The sequence below is a fragment of the Watersipora subatra genome, chromosome 5 (genome assembly GCF_963576615.1).
Source record: "Watersipora subatra chromosome 5, tzWatSuba1.1, whole genome shotgun sequence".
In the NCBI taxonomy this organism is placed as follows: Eukaryota; Metazoa; Bryozoa; class Gymnolaemata; order Cheilostomatida; family Watersiporidae; genus Watersipora; species Watersipora subatra.
In genome coordinates, this window is record NC_088712.1 from 5,264,388 (window position 1) to 5,288,285 (window position 23,898).

At 35.6% G+C, this 23,898-nt stretch overlaps 1 protein-coding gene across 1 annotated transcript; it reads right to left on the minus strand.

Moving 5' to 3' along the window:
* Positions 1–674: 674 nt before the first annotated feature.
* Positions 675–10,823, minus strand: LOC137397621 (26S proteasome regulatory subunit 10B-like). The gene is made up of 7 exons (XM_068083914.1): positions 10,786–10,823; positions 9,698–9,851; positions 9,164–9,274; positions 8,453–8,638; positions 4,122–4,323; positions 1,281–1,352; positions 675–1,132 (listed from the first exon to the last, which is right to left on the minus strand). Exons 1-7 carry the CDS (start codon positions 10,806–10,808, stop codon positions 1,014–1,016), a joined length of 867 nt encoding a protein of 288 aa, XP_067940015.1. The 5' UTR covers positions 10,809–10,823; the 3' UTR covers positions 675–1,013.
* Positions 10,824–23,898: the final 13,075 nt, after the last annotated feature.

The following is a 23,898-nucleotide window of genomic DNA, read 5'->3' on the forward strand; positions in this document are numbered from 1 at the left end:
TTTAACATGTATACACACATATATATATATATATATATATATACAGATTTAAATGCGTATAGATGTTTGAAAATATCAACATATATATAAATATAATTATGTATACATGCGGTGTGTAAATATATACAGCACGCATATGCGTATACATGTTTATTTATAAATGTATATGCACTGAACTGCACTAATGAGGCTTAAATAGCCAAAACAGTACTGTCTGTAGCATGAGTGTATATGCGCATATAACAAGATATTTACAAAAAGATATACCATGCTGCATGTATGAAATAAAACACTTTGTCAATTGTTAATTTCTCATAAAATACCTGGTGTCCATCCAAGGCCTAATTAATAATTAGAAGAAAAATACAAACTTAGCCAAACCACATGTTTCCTTTTAGTTAATGAGATTAAAATCAAAACAACCAAATAATTCCCCTGGTATTAAACACACAATCCAAAACAAAAAGGCCCGATGTGCATTCGGCTGCCAGCTGCCGAAGTAACATTAAAAATTCCACCAACTTCAGTAACTATCTATGCATTTGATTTATTCATGATATAATTTACACTCAATATGTGCTCAATAATTCATGTTGCAGGTGCTCTGGAGAAAGACTCGACACTGGAGATGAGATGTAGGCCAGGCATCCGAGTGTCGCACATCATTAAAAGTATATTTTGGGCAATGCAAATGGTAAACAACTCATTTTAATGTTGCAAGTCTACCACTATCTTCAAATTTAGAGTTTTATGTTGAAGTAAACATACAAAAAAGTTAATTAAAAAAAAATGTCACCAGTTCTTTTTTGAAGTCGCCGAGACCCACAACAGAACGATAAAATGGCGACGGGTTGCCAACCTCTGATCCATGATTGCGAGCTAGATCTAGTAAGCAAGCGAAACAAATGGATCAGTACAATAATATATTATTAAGCAATGATAAGAGCAGTACAATGTACATAATATATTCATGCTCAGAAAAACTGTAATAGACTACACGAGGAAACAACTTCCTATACTGGCTTATAGTCAAGTTTGGACTCTAGCTTTTTGTTTTCAGCAACCTTTCTCACAGCTTTCATGAAATCTTCATCTATCACATAATCTCTTTCACCTCGTATGGCGAACATGCCTAGAATAGAATATTAACCATTACATGCGCATATGTAAACAGAAAACGAAGAGAATTTGGACAGACTATATAAAAAATAAACTAACAACACAAAAACGTAATATATAGGTAACCAAACATAGCAAGCAAAAATAGCAGCTTAACCTACCAGCTTCTGTACAAACATTCCTCAAATCAGCCCCATTGAAGTCATCTGAGAGTTTGACAACAGCTTCCCAATCTAAAGACAGACAAATCCCTAGTAGTAACGAGACTACACAGATAAGATGTCAACTTGCTGTGTGACAACAAGTTGACACACAACCCTAGATTATCAACTAGGTTAACTCACAAAGACCTATAAGTGCAATGGGTGTCAGCATGAACAAGGCTCGCTGAATACTGTGACAAATAAATTATGTTAAAATGATATACATGTACATAAACACAGGCTCAAAAGAAAATGCATAACATTAAAATCAGAGTTGTCTTATCATGTTTACAATTAATAGTTAAGAGCAAACAACTCCTAATTACTATGAAAGTTTGTAAATGTCTTAGACGTGTCGTGAGCATGTCTTGTACAGACAACAATGGTCGATGTATGACCTTCAAAAATACATATTAAAGCAAAACCTGAAAACAATTTTTAGTAATGCACAGCGAGTGTAGCGGTTTAGTTAAAAAGCGTTGAAACCACAAAATAAATTTTGGAATTGTCTGTGATCTAAGAGAGGCAATGCTCTGGCATTGATGATGGTATAAATGTGGACGAGAACAGGGAAATATAGTTATATATTAAACAGCCTACAGGTAAAAAGCCTCAATTTGACAACTTTCTTTCAATGGATGCTTTCCAATATTTGACGCATTACAAGCTTTTAGGAATATTTATTTTTTCAACATGAGATCGAAGTTTCAAGGCATTTGAAAGTTCAAAAATCTTTAAGCAGTGTTTGCCCTCTTGCTTCTATTAGAAATATCATCAAGGGTTCATCTTGGTATATGGCTTTGAGACTATGTCAAGAGCTTACGTCTTGAATGATTCCTGTCATATGTTAGTGATAGTTAGATAATCTCATTGCAGCTTCTGGCTAGAGGAAAACTAGCAATAAAATTATCTCTCGTATCTCACGGCTTCAACCATTGCAGCTTCACTTTAACACGGCTAATCAAATTTCTTTAAAGGTTGACTGGCAACAAAATTCACATTACAGTTATTTGGTATCAAAAGATTCACCATGGCTTACTCTGCTGTGTTGTAGGTGCAACATATGTGGAAATGTGACAAGCTCTTAAAAGCTCCAAAGGGAAGAGTTAATCGCCGCCATCACCAAAATGCCATAAATTATTATCCCTTTTCAAAACGGCTCAAATGGGATGTAGATGAACACGGTAGCTTTTGTTTACACTTTTATGGAACCTCATTCGAAGAAATATTTTCCCAAATACACTTCACACATTCAATAAAACCATGGCTATTGTCCTTGAGCGCCTGTTTCATCGTCATTGTAATGCTGTCACCGTGATGATGTCACTTTAAGCACTGACATCTCATAACCTACTGTAAAAAATTGTTTAATTTTTCAACCTTAACTCGAAAGAGTGTATATCATACTCTGATGAACATGAGGAGCCTGTTAGTCTCATGTGATAGTCGAAAAATGCTGCAGAAAATGTTCGTGCTGTTTGGCAGGAAGTGTGGGTCACATGATCAGATTACGATTAGATGATCACACCTGGGTGAAACAAAACTGTAAGGTAGCGAGCATCTATATTTGCTACGGGCTTACCGGTAGGACCCGAAGTGCTTGTCATAACCTAGTGCTCCAAAATGTTTTATATTGAGCCTTTTATTGGCCTTTTATTTTACGTGATAACATCACGTGTCAGAACAATAACCAAAATGTTTGAGGACGCCATCAAAATAAAGAGATTCCAAACTACGACGTTTTCGTGATGGCTGCAATTAACTGTTCGTTTTTGAGTTTTAAAGAGTTTGTAATCACATTTCCACATATTTTGAACCTACAACACAGCAGAGTAAAACATGGTGAATCTTTTGATAACAAATAACTGTAATGTAAATTTTGTTGCAAGTAAACCTTTAATTTTTGTTGAAATCAGGTTTAAAAGTGGTAGTTGTCATTATTTTCAATTCAATAACGTCAGTACAATGTACAAAAGTACATTACATTTTATTGTGTATATGTGATTCCAGGGTGTCACAATGTGCCTGGCCACTAGGTTAGTCTCCATACACATAGTCCTACACTGTTAGTACATCACTGGGGCATGAATTGCATGCATCTGGATGAAAGTACGCGACGCTGAAGAACACAGTCTATTCATACTAAATTCCCCTAGTAATGAGCTGCCTCATGTCAGTGACTCAAGTAGAATCTGATACAAAAATAGCTCGAGACGCTTTTCAACTATTGAATAGAATTGGACCCTCTCCTCCCTCAATTTCAGATAATTGCGATTAAAACGTTTTCCATGATTTCACTATCCAGAATGTGATTGGTTCAAAAATATTTACACTTGATTTTGATTATTTCCCCTGAGACGCTTCACTGTTCAGTTCTCATTAAAGACTTACGGATTTCGATATTGCACATACAAGTATGGCGCAAGAATGTAAATAAGTAAGGAATGTATATAAGTATGTGCAAGGACATGTACAAGGGCTACGGAAGAATACAGCTACTTCCAAGTATAGCGATTGTAAAAGTTTAGAAAACAGTTTGAACTCTTTGAAGGGTTAAAATGATAGTTCATAGGTGAAGAAATTCTAGTTTTTATGTAGTGGAAATCACCATTTTATGGTAGAGCCTGGAAAATGGGCTCCCCAAACTACGAGGATTATTGTATAAAGCAAGACACTGGTACTTACTTGGAAATCATTCGCTTACTCGGTGTAACTTTCACCGAGTAAGCGGGAAATTTTAAAAACATACCAACAGTGCATGACCTGTAAATGAAACGAAGTGAAATGTTGAGTACATACCAATTTCACCATGTTTAGAGATGGGAGCAGCATGAATCTTTAAAATGTCCATTCGCGCCTGTTCGTTTGGTAAGGGAATCTCTATCTTCCGATCAAGTCTGCCTGGTCGCATCAGCGCTGGGTCGAGTGTGTCTGGACGATTTGTCGCCATTATGATTTTGACTTTTCCAAGCACATCAAAACCATCCATCTGATTGAGTAGCTGAGGATAGTAGAAAAAATTCAATCGAAACTGTGACAAACAGAACTAAGTTACGGCTACAAGCAAAGATGTGGGGCTGTCTTTGAACTTTGAAGCTCACAGCTAAAGAGTGATATGCAAAATTGTTTATACAACTACAGGAAAACCTTTATTGGAACTCCTTGTCAGTGTGTTTTTCAACCCTCCCATATAATATCATTCTATTAGAGGTGACATTAAAATAGAGAGTTGCGCTTTACTTTTCGCCAAGCTGGTCAGAATTTTGGGAGCATGAAGTTAACCCTTATTTTACAGGTGACGTGGCGTTAATGTTGCCAATATTCTGCACATTACACCAATGCAATTATTTATTTCAATTGCGTCGCTTTCAAAGTTAAAAAAAAAACTAAAAAATTTAGAGTTAGAAAATGGGCTTCGATACGCCGTAACAATACGTACCATTATTTTTCAATCCTAACCCTGTGGTGGCGCTCTATCAGAGGTGGCATTCAAATAAAGGTGATTTTCAGATTGTTTAACATTATCCAACCCAAATTGTAATAAAATTTCAATAGACTGCTACAGAAGCAAACCATTGAAATACCATGAAGTGTTGTTCATAAACCAGGTAAGTACATTATTTGGATATTTGGCACAATGATTATTAATATAATCATTATGTGCCAAAACCTGTTGTAGTGAGCAAGATAATCAGTAGTTCGCATTTGATGTTGTGATATACAGAAAGTATTTGTGGTAATATTTAACTATTTGTGGTAGTATAACGAAACATTTTAAGGCACTTATTAAAGAAAAGGGTTAGTTCTACGATCCAAGATTTAATCTAATACACAATAACTACTCTCTTATAAATAATAGTGTTTTAATTTTATCAAGCAGAGATTTAAGAACAGACCTTTATATGTTTTCAGGGCTGGGATATTGTTTCAATTCATAAACCATATAAAGTAGACGCTCCTATAACGTATACCTCCTATAACGTAAATTCCAGATGACATAGCAATGATGCGAAATTTTTGCTTCCTACTATGTAAAAAATTCCATATAACACAAAGTGTCAAGTTGGGAGAGTTTTCAAAAGCGATTTGAGTGTTAGTTTATTTCGCCGCTGTTGCGGGAAAAAAAAAACGCTGTGCGCTTAGCGAACCAAATATATTAAATATAACTGTCGCACCATTCTAGTTTGTCGTTATAGATCATTGAATGTGTCGACAAAAGGCGAATAGGATAGCTTCGCAAGTGTTCATAGATACAAAGGCGATCGGTAATTGTAGGTGTTTCAGCATTGGTCTACCAGTTTCATTGTCACGAGTTGGAGTATCGTCGAAAATTATCTTTATCCAAGCCTTGACCCCTGGATAGTAATAGACGACAGGTAGAACTGCTTTTTGTAATAAAAGTATTCTGTTGTTTTGCCTTATTGTAGACATACAAAATATTTGTTATTAGCTTTACTTTGCATAATAGACTTTGCGTTTAGAAAAATGAGCAAATCGTTGTAAATGAACGCCGAAAATGTGCAGTTCATATCAACTTGCGGTAAGTTTACTGCAATCATGGACTATAAAACCAGTGAGATTGATCAAAAAAAAGAGAAAAGATGTTGATGCAAACAAAGTTTTCTGCAGTTTCGGTACAGCCTACAAATTAAGTTCAGTAAAGTTTTTTCTTTTATTCCATGACCAAAGGGGTGAGTTTGGAAAGATCTTGGAACGGATTATGCAATTTATATGCATTTTACTGTTCTTATAACGTAAACGCTCCTGGAATTTTACGTATAATATTTACGTTATAGGAGCGTCTACTGTACAGAGGAACCACTACTTACAAAAGCAATTCATTCTGGAAGTCGTCGGTCAATACTCAGATAATTTTGTGAAAAGAAACCCATTTTACTGCAAAAATGTCTTAATTTGTTTCGAGCCATCCCACCAAACTTGGATGTGATTTTGTATGAATAGTAAATGCATGTAATGATTAACATCTATAACAAATACATATTAGAATATTATTACTATTTTACTATTACTATATTACTAGTAAGTGGAAAAAAAATACATGGGTAGAAGAACGGGAGAATAACAAAAAAACTAACAATGGTAGGCTTATTTGCCCTTGGAGTTGGCCATTTAGCCAAGACTAAGCCAAGACCACGATAAGTGGGATGACTATAATAATAGGAGGTGAGCGTTGTAATTGTGTCTCGATTTTGTTTTGCTCAGAATGTTTTTAGAACGCAAGTAAAGCATTTATTTACATCGCCGCGATTTAACAAAATCTATGTCATCATAGAAAAAAGCAGAATTTAATTGCTAGAAACTAAAATTGTCCTACCCTTTTTGTGAGGTATAATAACTCCAGACTGTAAAACGAACGAAAACCAAACGCTTGTCGTCTACTGACTATCTCTAGCAAATGAAACCCAGTGATGTGTTGTGCATCGTATCCACAGGCGGTAAAAGGGTCAAAATACAAGACAAACTAATGAGGTGAAACACAACAGGCCTTTGGTATCTTAAAATTCTGCCTTAAAGATTGACTTGCAATAAAATTCACATTACAGTTATTTGGTATCAAAAGATTCACCATGTCTTACTCTGGTGTGTTGTAAGTGCCAAATATGTGGAAATGTAATTACAAGCTCTTAAAAGCTCAAAAACGAAAAGCCGCCGTAGATTGGAATCTCTTTATTTTGATGACGTAGCCATGAAATTTGGTTATTGTCTTGTCACGTATGTTCTCACGTGAATTGAAAGGCCAACAAAAAGCTCAATATAAACTTATCGTAGCACTAGTTTATGACAAACACTTCGGGTTTTACCGAAGACCCCATATCAAATATAGATGCTCACTACTTTAGTTTTGTTTCGGCTTGGTCGAATAGGCAAGTCGTAATCTGATCATGGGACCAAGTACTTCAAAAATAGTTTTTGCAGCACTTTTCGATTATCACAGGGGACCAACAGGCTCGTCATGATTATCATACAATGATATATACTCCTTCGAGGTAAGGTTAAAAGATTAAATGAATTTTTACGGTAAGTTATAAGATATCACTGCTAAAAGTGACAGCATTACAATGATGATAACACAGACGCGTAAGAACAATAGACATGGTTTTATTGAATGCGTGAAGTATATTTGTGAAAATATTTCGACGAATAAGGTTGTATGAAAGTGTAAACAAAAACCATCTCTCACAACTACGTCACATTTGAGCTGTTTTGGAAAGTGAATCCAAACTACGGCGGTCTCGTGTGACTGCGATTAACTGTTCGTTTTTGAGCTTTTAAGAGCTTGTATACACATTTTCACATATTTTGCACCTACAACACAGCAGAGTAAGACATGGTGAATCTTTTGATATCAAATAACTATAATGTGAATTTTGTTGCAAGTCAACCTTTAATAATTTCGTATGAAGAGACTTTCGAGAGTAGAGGTCAGTAGTAGAGGTCAAGTATTAGTCATATTTTACACCTCATCGTAAATAAACTAGGCATGAAATAAATGCCTAAAAACTATTTTTGTTTGAAGCATTGGAAGCCTGTGTTATAATATCTAATAGATTACATTTTTACATGGTTGTACGAAAAATATATTTCCCGATGCTTCAAACCTAATGATTTTCAAAGCACCATCACTGGCTCTTCAAATTGAACTACAAAATGCTATTATGAACTATATTTGCAATTACATTAATAAAGAATAAATTAATTAGGGATGAGCTCCTCGTCATTTCCTATACACAAACTGCTAAATTACTATCTAATAATACCCAAGTAATAGAAAAACACTACAAACAAACACCGTATTGATAATATAAGAGAGATATTTTACTGCGACCAAGTTTTGCCAATTTTAATCTACAAACATCTTGGCAGTCAGGCGACCTGAAATATCAAAAACAGTGTTCAATGACAAAAAATTCCGATACTTTTGGATAAAATCTACTAAAATTTTGGTTTATCTTCAATGACACAGGAGCAATCACATTTCCTCGGTAAACAGGAAACTCAAGTCAGCCCCTAAAGGTTAGCCGGTAGGAAATGCAGCACAGGCTGATGATTTATTCACCAACAAACTCAAATAATTTTAGGCATCACAAACTAAAGAAAGGAAGTATTACCTCCATGAGAGTACGCTGAATTTCTCTGTCTGCTGAGGTGCCTTCGCTGAACCGTCTGCCACCAATGGCATCAATCTCGTCCATAAATATGATACATGGCTGGTGGTCCCTAGCAAAAGCGAACATCTCCCTAATGAGCCGTGCACTCTCCCCGATGTACTTATCCACAATGGCACTGGAAACAACCTGCCAAATGAATGAATTTTAAAGGATGGTCAAGCGGAGTGACTTTTCTGTGAATTGATATTCAGTTTGAAGCGAAGGATATCTATAAACTATTATTAACAATGAATAATGAGACATGCCTGTGTTTCCTACGAGCTGCTTCGCAGTACATGGGTGAATGGTAATAAACTGAGCATTTGCCCGTTTTAAAAAAATTGTTATTTTTAAGTCATCAATGCTTTACCAATAATTCATACACAATAAAAATACTGTACTATAAATGAAACTAATCAAGTGTACATGTCCTGTCATCAAATTAATCTCCGAGACAAAACTCGTGAAAAAACAAGACTGATGTATCCGACATCTGAGTGATTTCAGATTTTCACCACATCAAATTCAAAATTAAGACAGAGTCTGTCCCTCTACAGCTTGACAGAATCATTAAAACCACCGTGTTAGCAAACAATGACAAACACCTGAAGAGGCTGGACGAGGATGGAAGTTTGAGTCAATTATCAAAGACTGTAAAACTGATTGGGTTACCTTTAGGAAGTTCGCATCAAGTTGACTAGCAACAGCTCTTGCAAGGAGAGTCTTGCCTGTTCCAGGTGGGCCGTAGAGGAGGACACCTTTTGGTGGGGTAATTCCAACCCTCTACAACGGAAGCCAAGAAATGATAAGCCAGTCCAGTTATCAAGGACAGTCGAGACATAGAGATAAGTTGAGTCGTACTCAATAGATGAATATAATTAGTATTTGTGAAGGTTTCCAAGACAAGGATTGGGTATGAACGACCCCAACTAAGAACAGAGAAATAGAACTAATTATGTTATCTATGGATTGACAAGCAACTGGGAAAAATAACTAGGGATAGAAGTAATTTTTAATTGACTGAGCAGAAGGCTCTGCAGATGCAAACGCTGAAATTGAAACATCTTTCGTTTAATGAACACAGTTCCAATTTAAAGTTGGTAAAATAATTTCATGTCTGTAAAATTTCTATAAATTTAATAAAGGTCCACTATAATTTAAAATTCATATTTTTGTATTAAATCTATATAGATAGTAAAGGAATACCTGGAAGAGCTCAGGGTTGATAAGTGGGAGTTCAATGACTTCTCTCAACTCTCTGACCTGTTCCCCAAGACCACCAACCTGGTTGTAATTGATATCGCATGGGTCCTCCATGAACATATTGTACACAACAGGGTCTACCTCCCTCGGCAAGTACCTGGAGCTGTCATCACAACAATACATGAGACCATTGTATTGTTGTAATGTCAAAACAATACAAACCATTCAAAGCATTATGATTCGTTGAGGCAATAGTTGGAATTGCAATTATGTGTACAAATGCAAAATAAAATAAAAAAGTTCTAAAGTGAATAATTAATCAAATTTTATCTACTTAGTGTCAGGTGGCCAGAAATTCGGAAAAATAAATTTAACCCATTTATGAATGAAGTGATGCTAATGTCAACTATGTTTTACACTATCCATCGAGCTGAGCGACATTAATGCCATCTGCATCAACACTTTTGCCAAACTGTTTTTCAATAATATCGAAGGATCACACCGAATTGAACAAGGAACAGCTTTGAGTAAAAATAATTAGACAATAAGATTATTATTGATCTTAACCCTTTTGCAGGCATAGCAACATTATTGTCGTTTTGACTGCCGATAATGGGCAGAGCGAGTATTATATCGCCACGCGACCGTTTTTTATGAATTGATTTCTGGTTGGCTTATTGCCTTTTTCGTTTAATTTTTTCATCAATATTAAACTACAATAGATCGGTTAATAGTAATGCTTTCAACGTTTTTAGGAAAAGTGTAATCAAATTAAATGTTATATTTTTATCACCTCCTCTCTCTCCAAGCCAACCACAGCCAAGCCTAAACTTAATTGATATCTTTCCAAGATAAAGTGACAATAAAACACGATCTTACTGTTTATTAAATTATTAATTTCGTTTTTATGTAAAATTATTGTTTCAACATTTAGCCCCATGATATAGCTTTATATAACACACTGGTATTAATTGCTCTATGTAATTACACAAAGAATTCATCATTGTTCTATGGTGTTAAATGAATTAAATTATTGGTGGGTGAAAACTCAACTGAAAGATAACAAGGTAGATGCATTGAATGAGTCATACCGCATGATAGCGAGTGTTGTCATATCGAGTGCGACACGTGTGCCCTGCTTTAAATTTGACTTATCCAATGTCCTTCCGCAGCCCACGACGTACCTTGGACCATTTGTCGCCTTCACTATGACTGAAATTAAGACATTCAATACTAACAGTTATCAAGCTTGGTAGCTGCTACTCAGTAGGTCTCAGGAGCAGAAACAAGAGAGCTAGGTTAAAACTTACCTGTGAAAGGGTCAAGCCTATCATTGCCACCAATATTCAACAGCACACAAGTAGGCTAACTGAACTACCTTATCAAAAACAGGTCATGCAAAATGCTCTGCTCTTTCATGACCTGTTTTCACATAAACACACGGCAACACGCTGTGCGCAGGATGAATGGCAAGCAAAGCATGTGCCCAACTTCGGTAGCTGTTTAAAAAGAGACTGTGTCATAAACTATTTATAGGATCAGGACTAGTATGTTATGATACAGATGATAGTAATAAAATATTATAACGTACCAGTGTGAGACAACAAGTGCTGAACAACTGCTTGCCTGGTACTTAATAATGCAACAATAAGATACATAATCTTACACTGTGAAATACCCATCATAATCTTCAAAGGAAAGCTAAGAAAAGAACAAAAATCAATAGACTTTAGCATTGACAGCCCCATGGTAGTGTTCTCACTGATACGCTTATCACTGTTTGGTTACACCAAATGTAGGTATCTACAACGGAAAGGAACTTGTGACCTGTACGGCAAAAAGGTGTTTCAAGCTGACAGATGATGTGTTATGAGCAACTGCTTTTTAACCTGTGAAACTACAATTTAGAGTTATTCGATCCTTCATTTCAAAAAAGTACAGACAACTCCTTGCTTTATAAAGTCTCATTCGTTAAATTTAGTAGTTCAAAATTTATTGGAAGGATCTGAAAGTTTGACAAGCATGTCACAAATTTCCTTATTATAAATAAACAGTATTATGCCAGAATATGAAAACAGCAGAAATGATTTGAACAGGCTCAAATGAACTAGCAAATCCAACACTGCTTGTATATTCCAGAATGCAAAATGCCAGCTCAGTGAGATAAAGCTAACTAAATAGAGCAAAAATAAATGCAAATTTAGCTTTGGTTTAAACCCGATGAAGAACAAGTAGCAGCTTTTTATAAACTGTAAACACCAAATTATCTGTTTATATACGCTGAACACGCATGACTCTGTATAACTCAAGCTAATGAAGAGAAAGCTTCTAGCTGTTCAAACATCTATATATGTGACTCAGGCAGTCAGAATGTACAATCGTGCTAAAACCACATTTTTGAGTTATTTAAATATTTAAAATCAGCAAAGTCTGAAGATTCTAATGCATTTTAAATTTTTTAAATCGGGTTGTTTATGCCCAGGTTATGCAAAATTTAGTAGAGAAGGTCTTGTGATGAACTAAAACTGTTGTTTTAAGTTTAAGCAGGATAAAGTTGGTGATTCATGAACTGTAAATCATAGTATTTGTTTACAAATCAAAATGCTATAGCAAACAACCTTAATCTCAACCTATATTGATGAAATCTGGCATTCTCCACAATAAAACCCGGAAAAAGACGATCGTTGCATTTTTATTCCAATTCGATTGACTGTTGACCTCCCAAAGGTCATGGTAAGGTTAACAATATATGTGGCTAAAAGCTCACTGTCCTGGAGATAATCATTAAAAGGGTATGCTTCAAACTGGGCACTTCTCATCAAGCTATATTGCTATGACTGCATATAATGACAGTCCTACAACTTAACAAAGAGTTGGAAGTGTATTCAGAATTGTTAACCTATACAGAAGGTCGTGGTAAGGTCAATGAAAAGTGACAACAGAGGGCATCAGTATGCGGAAATATCAACCCAAATTATCAAGTGACCATTCAATCTAGAGCTCTTTTTTATGTAGTTTAACACTCACACAGTGTAGCACGAGTACGCTGCAGAGATTTATCGTAGCGCATTGGAGGGGTTTGTTTGTTATGCTAGTGGCAATTTGTCCCAACACAACCATATCCAATGTTTCCTTTGGTAATCCTTGATACACAGTTCTAATGAGATTTAATTGTTCAGATGGCATAAAACTAGCACACAATTTCCTACATTTGCACCCACTTATTAGTTTGATGTCAACAGCTAAAATGGGAATGTTATCAGCAGTGATAGCCTGATTGTTATTCTCTTTAATTTAATTTATTCGCATTATCGTTTGCAGCTAGGGAAAGAGTAGGATACATGGACATGGAGGTTACTTGGACCACTCCCTATATCTAGAGTTGTGTCCTCTTATCTTGGTAATTGCTGCCATAATCCTTCAAGCCAATCAGCATCAAGGTCACGGTTGCCATCTTAGGTCAAATCATACAAAGACTCTGAGCTGTGGAGGTAAGTCGTCTTATGCAGGATATTTTTTGTTAAATTTCTTGATTTCAAGATTATGTACACACTATAAAACTGATGATAGTGATTAGACGGTGAAGTATATGTTGGAACAGTTTGTTAAGATCATATTCACACCAGAATAAAATCTGTTGAAATAAATTGTCAAATTTTATTGCTTATTGAAAATCACATGGTCTGAGGATACATGGGACATTTTTGAAAAGGATACATGGTCCAACCGGTACATGTATCCTCCTCTATTGGTTTTCATAAGATACTTGGGTCAAATGGCCCAACCATCCTCTTGCAGTTGTTATGTTTTTATATTAACAGATAATGCCTCAATTCTAAAAGAAAAAAACTGATCGCTGTCATCTTCCACATGAGGAGATGAAGCTGACTGTACAAAAGGTGGTAGATGACAAAGAATCAATGAGGAGCGTGTCAAAAGCGATGAACATTTCACGTTCAACTCTCAGTAGGTGAGTTACTAGAAGTGAGTACAATTTTTGTCTGTAAGCCTATAGGCCTACTTTTACATAGCCTTATGGCCTACTGTGATTACTGACAATTGGCCTCCTGGACTTGGCGTTGGTATATTTAGTGTAGTTCTCTTTTTTATGTTCACAGAACCCTGTAAGTGTGAAATTTATAATGGGTTGCAGATTATATTTCAATGAATGCTGCATTGGGGCCTCATTATCAAGCTGTGAGTTTGAAAAGTCATTTTGCCATGATGCTATAGATCAATTATCAAATTATTCTTTCAGATATGTGGAAAAGTACAAAGCCAACAATTCTTCAACTCTCACTGCAAACTTCCACCAAAGAATGTTGTTCTCCATGGAACAGGAAACTACAATCAAAGAATACCTTATTGACTGCTCCAATCGGTATTATGGTCTCACTCGCGAAGCTACTCGAAAGTTTGTTTATGATTTGGCCAAGGACAACAACATCAAGATGCCCAATTCCTGGATAACAAACAAAACTGCAGGAGAAAAATGGCTAGTTGGTTTCATGGCGAGAAACAAGGAGCTATCTCTGCGACAACCTGAGGCAACTTTCATTGCCAGAGCAGCGGCCTTCACGAGAGGAAATGTCATTAGCTTCTTCGATTCATTGGAAGAAGTGTACAAACGTACGAATGTTGATGGTTTTAGAATATTCAATCTTGACAAATCCGGGTTTACTACCGTACAAGAACTACCCAAAGTCATATCACCAAGAGTTCAAAAGCAGGTCGGGCAACAGACAAGTAGAGAGAGAGGTAATTGGTCACCTGTTGTGCGAAAGTCAATGCAGTCGGTAACAAGCTGCCCCCAGTGTTGATTTTCCCAAGAAAAAAGTATAATGAAACCTTCATGAATGGAGCACCAGAGGGAAGTCTTAGTCTAACAAACACCCTAACAGGATCCGCATGGATGACATCTGATTTGTTCATCAGAATTTTTGAACATATCATAAAGCATGCAGGCCAACAAAAGAAGCCCCGATGGTCTTGGTGATAGATAACCAAGCAAGCCATTGTGGCTACACTGTGCTGAAGATGTGCAGAGATAATGGCATCCATATCGTCACATTTCCTCCTCATACTTCAAACAAAACCCAGCCACTCGATCGCACGGTGTTTGGTCCGATGACCCAGTATTTCAACTCAGGAGCTAACTCATGGCAAATCACGCACACAGGGTAGCCAATCAACATCTACCAAAGTGTTCAACTTATTGGATCTACGTACACACGAGCCTGCAGTGCAAAAATATCATAAGTGGATTTAAGGCAGCTGGAATTTGGCCACTCAACAGAGATGTCTATACTGATGTTGATTACCTCCCATCTACAGTGTTTCAGGATGTCCATACAGCTCCTACACCTGACCAAGAACAACCTTCTACAATTGGTGCAGATGGAGCATCAGACCAGCAACCTTCCACGAGTGGTGCAGATGGAGCATCGGACCAGCAACCTTCTACGAGTGGTGCAGGTGGGGCAGCAGACCAGCAACCTTCCACGAGTGGTGCAAGTGGAGCATCGAACCAGCAACCTTCTACGAGTGAGGTAGTGACTAGACCTCTGCAAAAGCAAGGCAGATTTAAAAATCCGCCCTCAGTTGTCAGATCACTTCAAAAAAAGATGGCTGTTGCTACGCCAAAACGAAGAAGAAAACTGGCCGAACATGGTTACATTACTTCAACGCCCTCTCTGAAGAAGCAAAAGCCTGCACTCCATGATGACAGTTCCTCTGGTGACAAAGTTGATGGTGTTGTACCACTTGATGATTCTTCTGGGGATGAACTCGAAGAGCCTCCAGTGGAACTCCCAGGGGTTAGTGTGTTGTGACTTATGTCTAGTTGAATCCATCAATACAGACTAAAGGACTTGGGAACTTGGTGCGATTTCTTAAATACATAAAGCATTTTATAGCAGCGGAGTGAAAGGGCCCTATGCAAAAGTTATTCATGAAAATTTTGTTTTGTTTTCATTTCAGGAGATCAAAGCAGAAGTTGGTAAATACTATGTGGTACGATTTGATAATAAGAAAGCTCAGATGTTTTATGTGGGAAAGATTGTTACTCTGGTCGATGATTCCAGCGTAAAGATGATATTCCACCACAGAGGAGCTGATGGTATTTTCTGACTTACTGCTACAGAGGATGTCGCGACAATCAGCTTGGTAGATTTACATACCATGCTCCCTGAGCCCACCAATTAATCTGGAAGTCAAACCAGGGAGCAGAGAGGGCTCAAATTTGACGTGGAGTTTGGAAACAAAGTCAGATTAACTTTTAGTAACTTTTCATTCAATAGTTTAATCATAGTGCAATACATTATTTGTCAAATTTCATATATTCCATGACCACAAATATAACCTAACATGAAATACAAACTACTGTAATTTTCATATTTGAAGAGGATACTTGAATCGCCCATGTCCAAGCATCCTTGATGGCGGCCCATGTCTCCTACATGGTGGCCCATGTATCCTGATTTGAAGGATACATGGGCCACCACTTTGGATGGCAGATTCTGTGAATACAGGTAGTTGCACCATGCTGCTATTTGCTGCTCAGGCAGACTTTATGTAGGTCTATACCATCACTGATTTTCAACTATGTACTTGGCAAGACTATTTATGTAGATATTAGCGTCTAAAGAAAAATGCTGTTTTCGAGGCCCATGTATCCTACTCTTCCCCTACATTTTGCGTAAGCAGCTGTATTTCTAAAGTTGCCCTATATTTTCACAATCCTCATCATTACTTTCACTATGATCTGAGGCAGCTGACTCAGATTTTAAGTAGAAATACTCATCTAGCATCAACTAGCCTTAATTTTTGCGATGGCTCTAATTTGTTCTAGCCTGAAGCATTAAAACAGGAAATAGCCACATACATGCGCGCACACGCAGTTAGAACCTACATGTATATTTATGATCTTGGGTTATGAAAAATTCCATAGCAACCACCGATATGGGTATAGTTAAATGACAATTCTTGCTTTATGATTGGTCAGACACAAAAATAAACAAGACCATGTGAAAGAGCAGAGTTGAATGCATTATAAACCACTGTTTACTAAAATAGTGACGGTGAGTCATATAATAGCGTAAAGCACGCTTAGCGCGCTATTGTGAACAATGCAATTACCGCACGATTGTACATTCTGACGGGTAGGGTCACATATAGTACTGCCTGCAGACTATCTATTCTAGCCAAATTGTAAAAACAAGCTTATACGATGCTATTAAATCACTGCTTGCCAGCAATTTCCATATTGAACCGACCACAATCTTGTTAAAAACAGCTTTTATCCCGACTGGCCTTAAAATAAAACACTCGTTATTATTTAAGACAAGTTTTAAAAGACGACTAGGCAATCTTAATGAAAATTCTGTGTGAAGTCTCAAATACAAAAAAATTTTGCCAAGTACTTTTCAGTTGCGTTGATTGTTGGCTAATTATATATGATGGAAATAGTTGGCATTTGTCATTGTCTAATTCTTTAACATGAGCAAGGGGAGCAACTAGAAGTTATTCTTCAAAACCCAAAAGGGATTTACATGAACTTACATGCCAACATCTGACATTCACGAAATGCATTCCCTATGTAGCTGTCACACCTAGTTCTTAGTGCTATATATTTTACTATTGATTAATATATTCTGTACAATATCAGTTAAACTTTAAATCATGCCACCTGTAAATAGCTGTATAGCAAATGCTACGAAAGAGCACAGTAAGAAACATGAACTCTCAAAATACAGTTAGTGACTTCACAGTTTCTAAAGTTTCCCGTATGAAGAAGCGCAATAGCGTTTATTAAACTTGTGTTCTTCAAAATGGTAAAGATGCTCATCAAATAGTTACTTACATTTGTCCTCTGTGAGCTGTCGGAGGACCTCACCAACATTCTAAAGAAGTAAAATTTATGTATTTTAGTTCTGTGATGCAAGGAAAAGGTCCATGACATATTTATCCAATTTTAAATTATAGCTTTGGTGCTTAGTTGGTTGCTGGGAAACTAAGCACATACCTGCCCGACGCTTTGCAGTGCTTGCAGATCATCATCGGATTTGTCATATTGTTTTGTGAGCTCCTTTAACTGTTCTCTCACTAGACGAGAAAAGAAGTACCAGTCATCAAGTGCCTCACTGATGAACCCGGTTACACAAATTTTAAGTCCAAACAGGCTATAAATGTAGTATCGCTAAAACAGGGAACTGTCTAATTCTTCCAGATTGATACAAATCACGCTACATTTGCACACTTGTACTTTATGACTTATTTTTTAATGAAAATTACCTCCATGATTACTAATGCAGCTTAATTAATACACTTACAAAACGAATTGTGCACGGTAAATATTAACAGATAACGATTTATTCTTGTAAACGCTGTGCTAATAACAAATATGTTTCAATACCCATAATCTAGTGCAACAGTAAATATAATATTGATCCTATTTAATATAACCAAGCTATTAATCAATCTGCTATTACTCATCTCTACTTTTTGATCTTAGAAACTAGTTTTACCACGCCATAGTAGGGTGATAATTTAATTTCCATGTAATATGCTGGTAAAGCATGTTATCAGCTGCTAAAAGGTTTGGTTTGCAACTTGACTCAACATTGCTGATGGTCCATTGCGAGTAATGCATATCTCTACTACTCTACGTTAGATTAACAATTTTATAGTGAAACCAATAATTGCGTATCGGCAATTCTATTTATATAGTTTATAACCGAAACTGAACAAAGCGCTAAGTTAAAAGAACATCGAATGTTCTAAAATACGCAACACAAAAGTGTGACAGGTAAGCAACTGAAAATATATTTGTTAATTTTGTTCTGATGCCAGTTACAAATTATTCATTGTCTCTCATACAGCTCGTATTTCCATAATTTTTGACTTAAGGTCATGGTACATATCTTTAATCAAAAGTTCATAGAGTAGGTAAACTCTTTTAGAAGTTTGCTCTCTATGGTAACAAGATATCGCCGAGTTAAAATACATTATGGGCTCATCTATTTTTTGATTAAAGCGCTTTGTGTAATCTTTTTGGCTTCCACACTTGTCTGGGCTATCCATAACACACATCATTGTTTTTGCAACTGCTACAATGCTTGAAGTTTCAGCATATCCAAAAGTTGTCAAGAAGAACTTTTTGCAGAAACTCTTTTACATTTTTTGTCGTCCATCACCCGATAAATGTAGTGAACCTAAAATAGCGATAACAACTTTTACTTTTGTTATAGCTACAAAACAAAAGAGACATGAATTAAAACCAAGATTAGTTCAAAAACAAATCCCTAATTATTTTTTGCCTATTTAAAATAATGTGACTATAACACGAATTTTTGCAGCAAACGTAAAATATACAATTGGATTTCAATAGAACGGCTACAAACTGTCTCAAGGAAAACATTTCAATGTTTCTTAAAGTATTATATGATCTCATCATAAATTTTTGAATACCCACTGTGCTATCATCTAAACGTTGAACCAGACGGTGTATGAAATTTGTCCTCTCCAAAGAATTAACACTCCAGTATTGCAAATAAATTTTGATGCACTGTATTTGATTTATAAATGTAATGCAGTTCTAAGAGAAGCTACAAGGTTCAAACATTGGATGTTTTGTGCGCTCGTGAGGAAGCTTTTCGTCTAGTGTGCATAGGTTTTTTTGTTGTTCGCATCTGCGTTGAAGTATCTGAAGAAGTATGCACATATATGCCAACTCGCTTTGCCATATTTACCTTCAAATGTAACTTGGTAAGTGTACTACTGAAAGTTTTATATATCTGAGTGCAGCTTCTAATTCCATGGACTTTATGTGAGATGTTAAATGCTAAAGTTATGCAGTACCCACAATGGACCATTCGTATTGTGGAGACAAGTTGTTGAAAAAACCTAATAGCAGCTGATAACCTGTTTTACCAAAAAATTACACTGCTACTGTTAACATTCAGTGTGATGGTATAACAGGTTAACAAAGAATTACTGAAGATTGAAAAAATTGGATTCTCAGAGATTTTCATACCAGTTAGGCTACAGGTTTAAAAATACACATACAAAATTCCAAAGCCATAAAATGAAAATCTTGCATTGGCAAGCATAAAATGTGAAATTATGAGAGATTACACGTTATACCAACAATGGGCTTAATAAGTGTTTTGATCTCTTTTTCTGAAGTTCTTCTATTAAAACTTTCTCTAAGACTACGTTATAACACCAAAAAAGAAAAATAAATACACTGTAGAAACTTGAAACTCACATGTTTCACAACCTAAACAATTCAGAACTCCAATGGTAATTTTGAGAAAAATGTTCTACCATAATCTTTGTAGTATTCAGAGTTACAGCATTCAAGCATGCATCGGTTTAACAACATCAATGAATGCACAGGAAAAAAATAGACTTACGTTTAGGGTTCAGTTTGTACCTTGTGCAAAAACTAACAATGAAACTTTCCTGTGACCCAATTTACTTTATCCAGGGTTCAAAAAGAGTCAGCAATGATTAGAGGTCATACAAGAGCACAGTGCAAACTATGATTTGTTTAAGAAAAAAATATATAATGGTGCTTTTTGATGTATTTGTACAATTATCGTAAATCATTTGTTTCTGAAATACATATATTCTATTATGTTTATTAGTTAACAATCATTACACATTTGTTCTCGTCGTATTTTAGTTTATGATGGGATAAATTTTCTTGATGCCAAAATTGGTAATTAAGCAGTTAAGTGCTAAAGTAAAGTTACATGATATTCACAACAAAACTTAAAACTATATTTTACAATAAAGAGGTTTGTTAACAAGTAATTACACATTTTGGGTGTTTCAAACTTGTTAGAACATGTATAAACTTACTTTTGTGAAATAAATTATAAAATCATACTTTAGTTCTGATATGGCCAACATGGAAGCTATTGTACCCATTGCCAAATAATGTGGTTTCTGTTTAAGACAAGGAGTAGCTCTACGCAACCCTCGCCAGCTTACCTGCAACCATGTACATTGCCTTGAATTTCTGACTGGCTCCTAAGGTAAGAATAAGATTCTAAGTTGTCTATGGAAAGATTGCAGGTATTTTGTCTGCTAAAAATATTTCAATTTTTAAAAGGTAATTTTTTAAGTTACGATAAATTGACTTCACTTCATGAAGATTTACTCATGCATAATTATTCCTGTAAAAAACATTTAAAAATTACCTTTTGGCTTACATTTGACTTGTTAGCTCAAAATACCAAGTTCCTAAAGTATTTTTAAAACATTGGCTGATCACTTGCCTGAATAGGTTAAAATTGAGTATATATATATATATATATATATAGACAAAGTGGACGCTGCACAGTTCGTTACAGAGTGCTCAATGATAAATCAGAGCTAAATTATAAAATATTTATAAGTTGAACTTCACTCTATAAGTTAAACATTTTATTACTAATAGTTTCATGTGGTACACTCAGTATCACACTCTTCAGATAAAATGTCTAAAATGAATTTCATACTCCAGTATTAAATACGCTGTTATGCAGAGTTAGATAAGCTGATAATTGGATGAGTGTACAGAAGCCAAAAGCCAAATAGTTAAGTGATACAATTACGTAGCAAGAACTTAGATGAATGTCTGCATGATGATAATAGCTCGTTACGTTTATTGAGAGTGCCTAATGATGGTCTGTAAATAATAAAGAATTTCTCCCATAGGCATAAGTTACACTTGTTTGAGATAGTGTTGTATGCTTTAGCATACCGTAGGGTCTTCCATGATATTGCGTAGTTGGTATTATTGTCCTTTAGTGACCATATATATTTACTTAATTCAGTAGAGTTTCTCTTAGATGGGTGGTTGAAAGAAGCTTTATGGTTAGTGAATCGCGTCATCACACACTCCAAAAGATCAATTCTATGTAGTGAAGGAGAATACTGGGGAAAAACATCCGCTGATGAACTATTTGATGTAACAATGGGAAGTTTCGACGGTGCCGAAACCTGTGAGCTGGTCGGTACGTTTCTACTCCATCAGATCACAACAAAATATGGTAACCACTTTGGATTGTACAGAGATGATGGGCTAGGCATAGTAGAAGGTTCAACACGTAATGCAGAATCTATGAAAAAAGATCTCTGTGCTATATTCAGCTCGTATGGACTAAAGATTACCATCAATGTTAATAAAAGAGTTGTAAACTTCCTTGATGTTACCCTCAACTTAGACAATGGTAAACACATGCCATACGTCAAACCCAATGAGAGACCAGTGTATGTCAACAAAGAGTCCAACCACCCACCTGGCATAATCAGAAACATTCCAGCAAGTATAAATAAGAGGCTCTCTACAATTTCGTCTGATGCTGAATGCTTCAATAAAACAGCAAATATCTACCAAGAAGCACTAACCAAGAGCGGATATAGCCACCAACTAACATACCAAGAACATCTACCAACATCTGAAAACAGACAATGCAAACGGAGCAGGACGATTACATGGTACAACCCACCTTACAGCAGTAATGTCCATACTAACATCGGCAAACTCTTCATCCAACTAGTCAAGAAGGAATTTACGACAAGGCACCCACTGCATAAAATATTTAACAGCAACAATATCAAAATTAGCTACAGTTGTATGAGCAATGTAAGAGAGTCTATCAATGCTCACAACAAAATTATACTGACTGCCAACACCGCAAATGAAGACCGAACATGCAACTGCAGAAAAAGAGAAGAGTGCCCGATGAATGGAGAATGCCTGAAAACATCATTAATTTACCAGGCTACTGTAAAAACCAACACCGATTCACCAGACCAGACATACATTGGACTAACAGAGAACACTTTCAAGACGCGATTCACTAACCATAAAGCTTCTTTCAACCACCCATCTAAGAGAAACTCTACTGAATTAAGTAAATATATATGGTCACTAAAGGACAATAATACCAACTACGCAATATCATGGAAGACCCTACGGTATGCTAAAGCATACAACACTATCTCAAACAAGTGTAACTTATGCCTATGGGAGAAATTCTTTATTATTTACAGACCATCATTAGGCACTCTCAATAAACGTAACGAGCTATTATCATCATGCAGACATTCATCTAAGTTCTTGCTACGTAATTGTATCACTTAACTATTTGGCTTTTGGCTTCTGTACACTCATCCAATTATCAGCTTATCTAACTCTGCATAACAGCGTATTTAATACTGGAGTATGAAATTCATTTTAGACATTTTATCTGAAGAGTGTGATACTGAGTGTACCACATGAAACTATTAGTAATAAAATGTTTAACTTATAGAGTGAAGTTCAACTTATAAATATTTTATATATATATATATATATATATATATATATATATATATATATATATATATATATATATATATATATATATATATATGTCGGGCATCTGTGCTTTGCAATGTCTTGCTATAGCTATTAAAATTTTGGAATTAAAATTTAACATTTTGCTAAACTTTAACTCATTATGATTGCGAACAAATTTTGATAATCCAGAGCTTTAACCAGGAGACCATGGAACTTTTCACAGTTGCTCACTCTTAACGCATAAAGTATACATTATTTTCCATTTTCATACCAAAATGACATATTAATTTGAAATCTAGTAAACTTTTTAGCTCTTTTTAGCTCTTAGAAACCCGATCCTTTTTCATCCTAATCTTTTAGAGCTAATTATTTTCAGCAAACGATATGACCCTTCGATCTTCTCAAAATTAAACTTTGCTGATTAAACTTTATTAACACCATGAAACATGATGCATTTTTGCATTTTTGTAAACTTCAATCTGGTTTTCCTTCAGGTTCAATTTCTAAACCGCGATCTAGGCCATTAATTTTTTACGCATAGATTTGTATTTTCTTAAGGAGGTATGGCCTTTACATTCTCACATAGTTCGGTCAGACAACGACTTAACAATATCTCACTTTTACATCTGTACTAGTATCGATAGGTACCAGTACAATTGTAGTATTCAGAATTTTGATAGATAGCTGCTGGGATAACAGTAAGTTTGTTATACACAAACTTCAATGCAAGAATCAGTTTTTGTTAAATCATCATATTCAGAAGTTTTATTGTGTTTTATCAGTTTGTAATAATTATACCATTAATGAATCATCTTTTATTGTAATCGTATCAAAACAGACTTAACTTAGCTGATAATTGCAAAGTTTT

Bases quoted from the DNA above. Each gene is read 5' to 3' on its own strand.
- LOC137397621 (XM_068083914.1), bottom strand. From the start codon at position 10,808: ATGACAACACTCGCTATCATGCG. The intron at 9,275-9,697 runs GTATTCCTTTAC...CTTCCGTTGTAG, and splicing joins TCAACCCTGAGCTCTTCCAG to AGGGTTGGAATTACCCCACC. The intron at 4,324-8,452 runs GTAATACTTCCT...TACTATCCTCAG, and splicing joins TTCAGCGTACTCTCATGGAG to CTACTCAATCAGATGGATGG.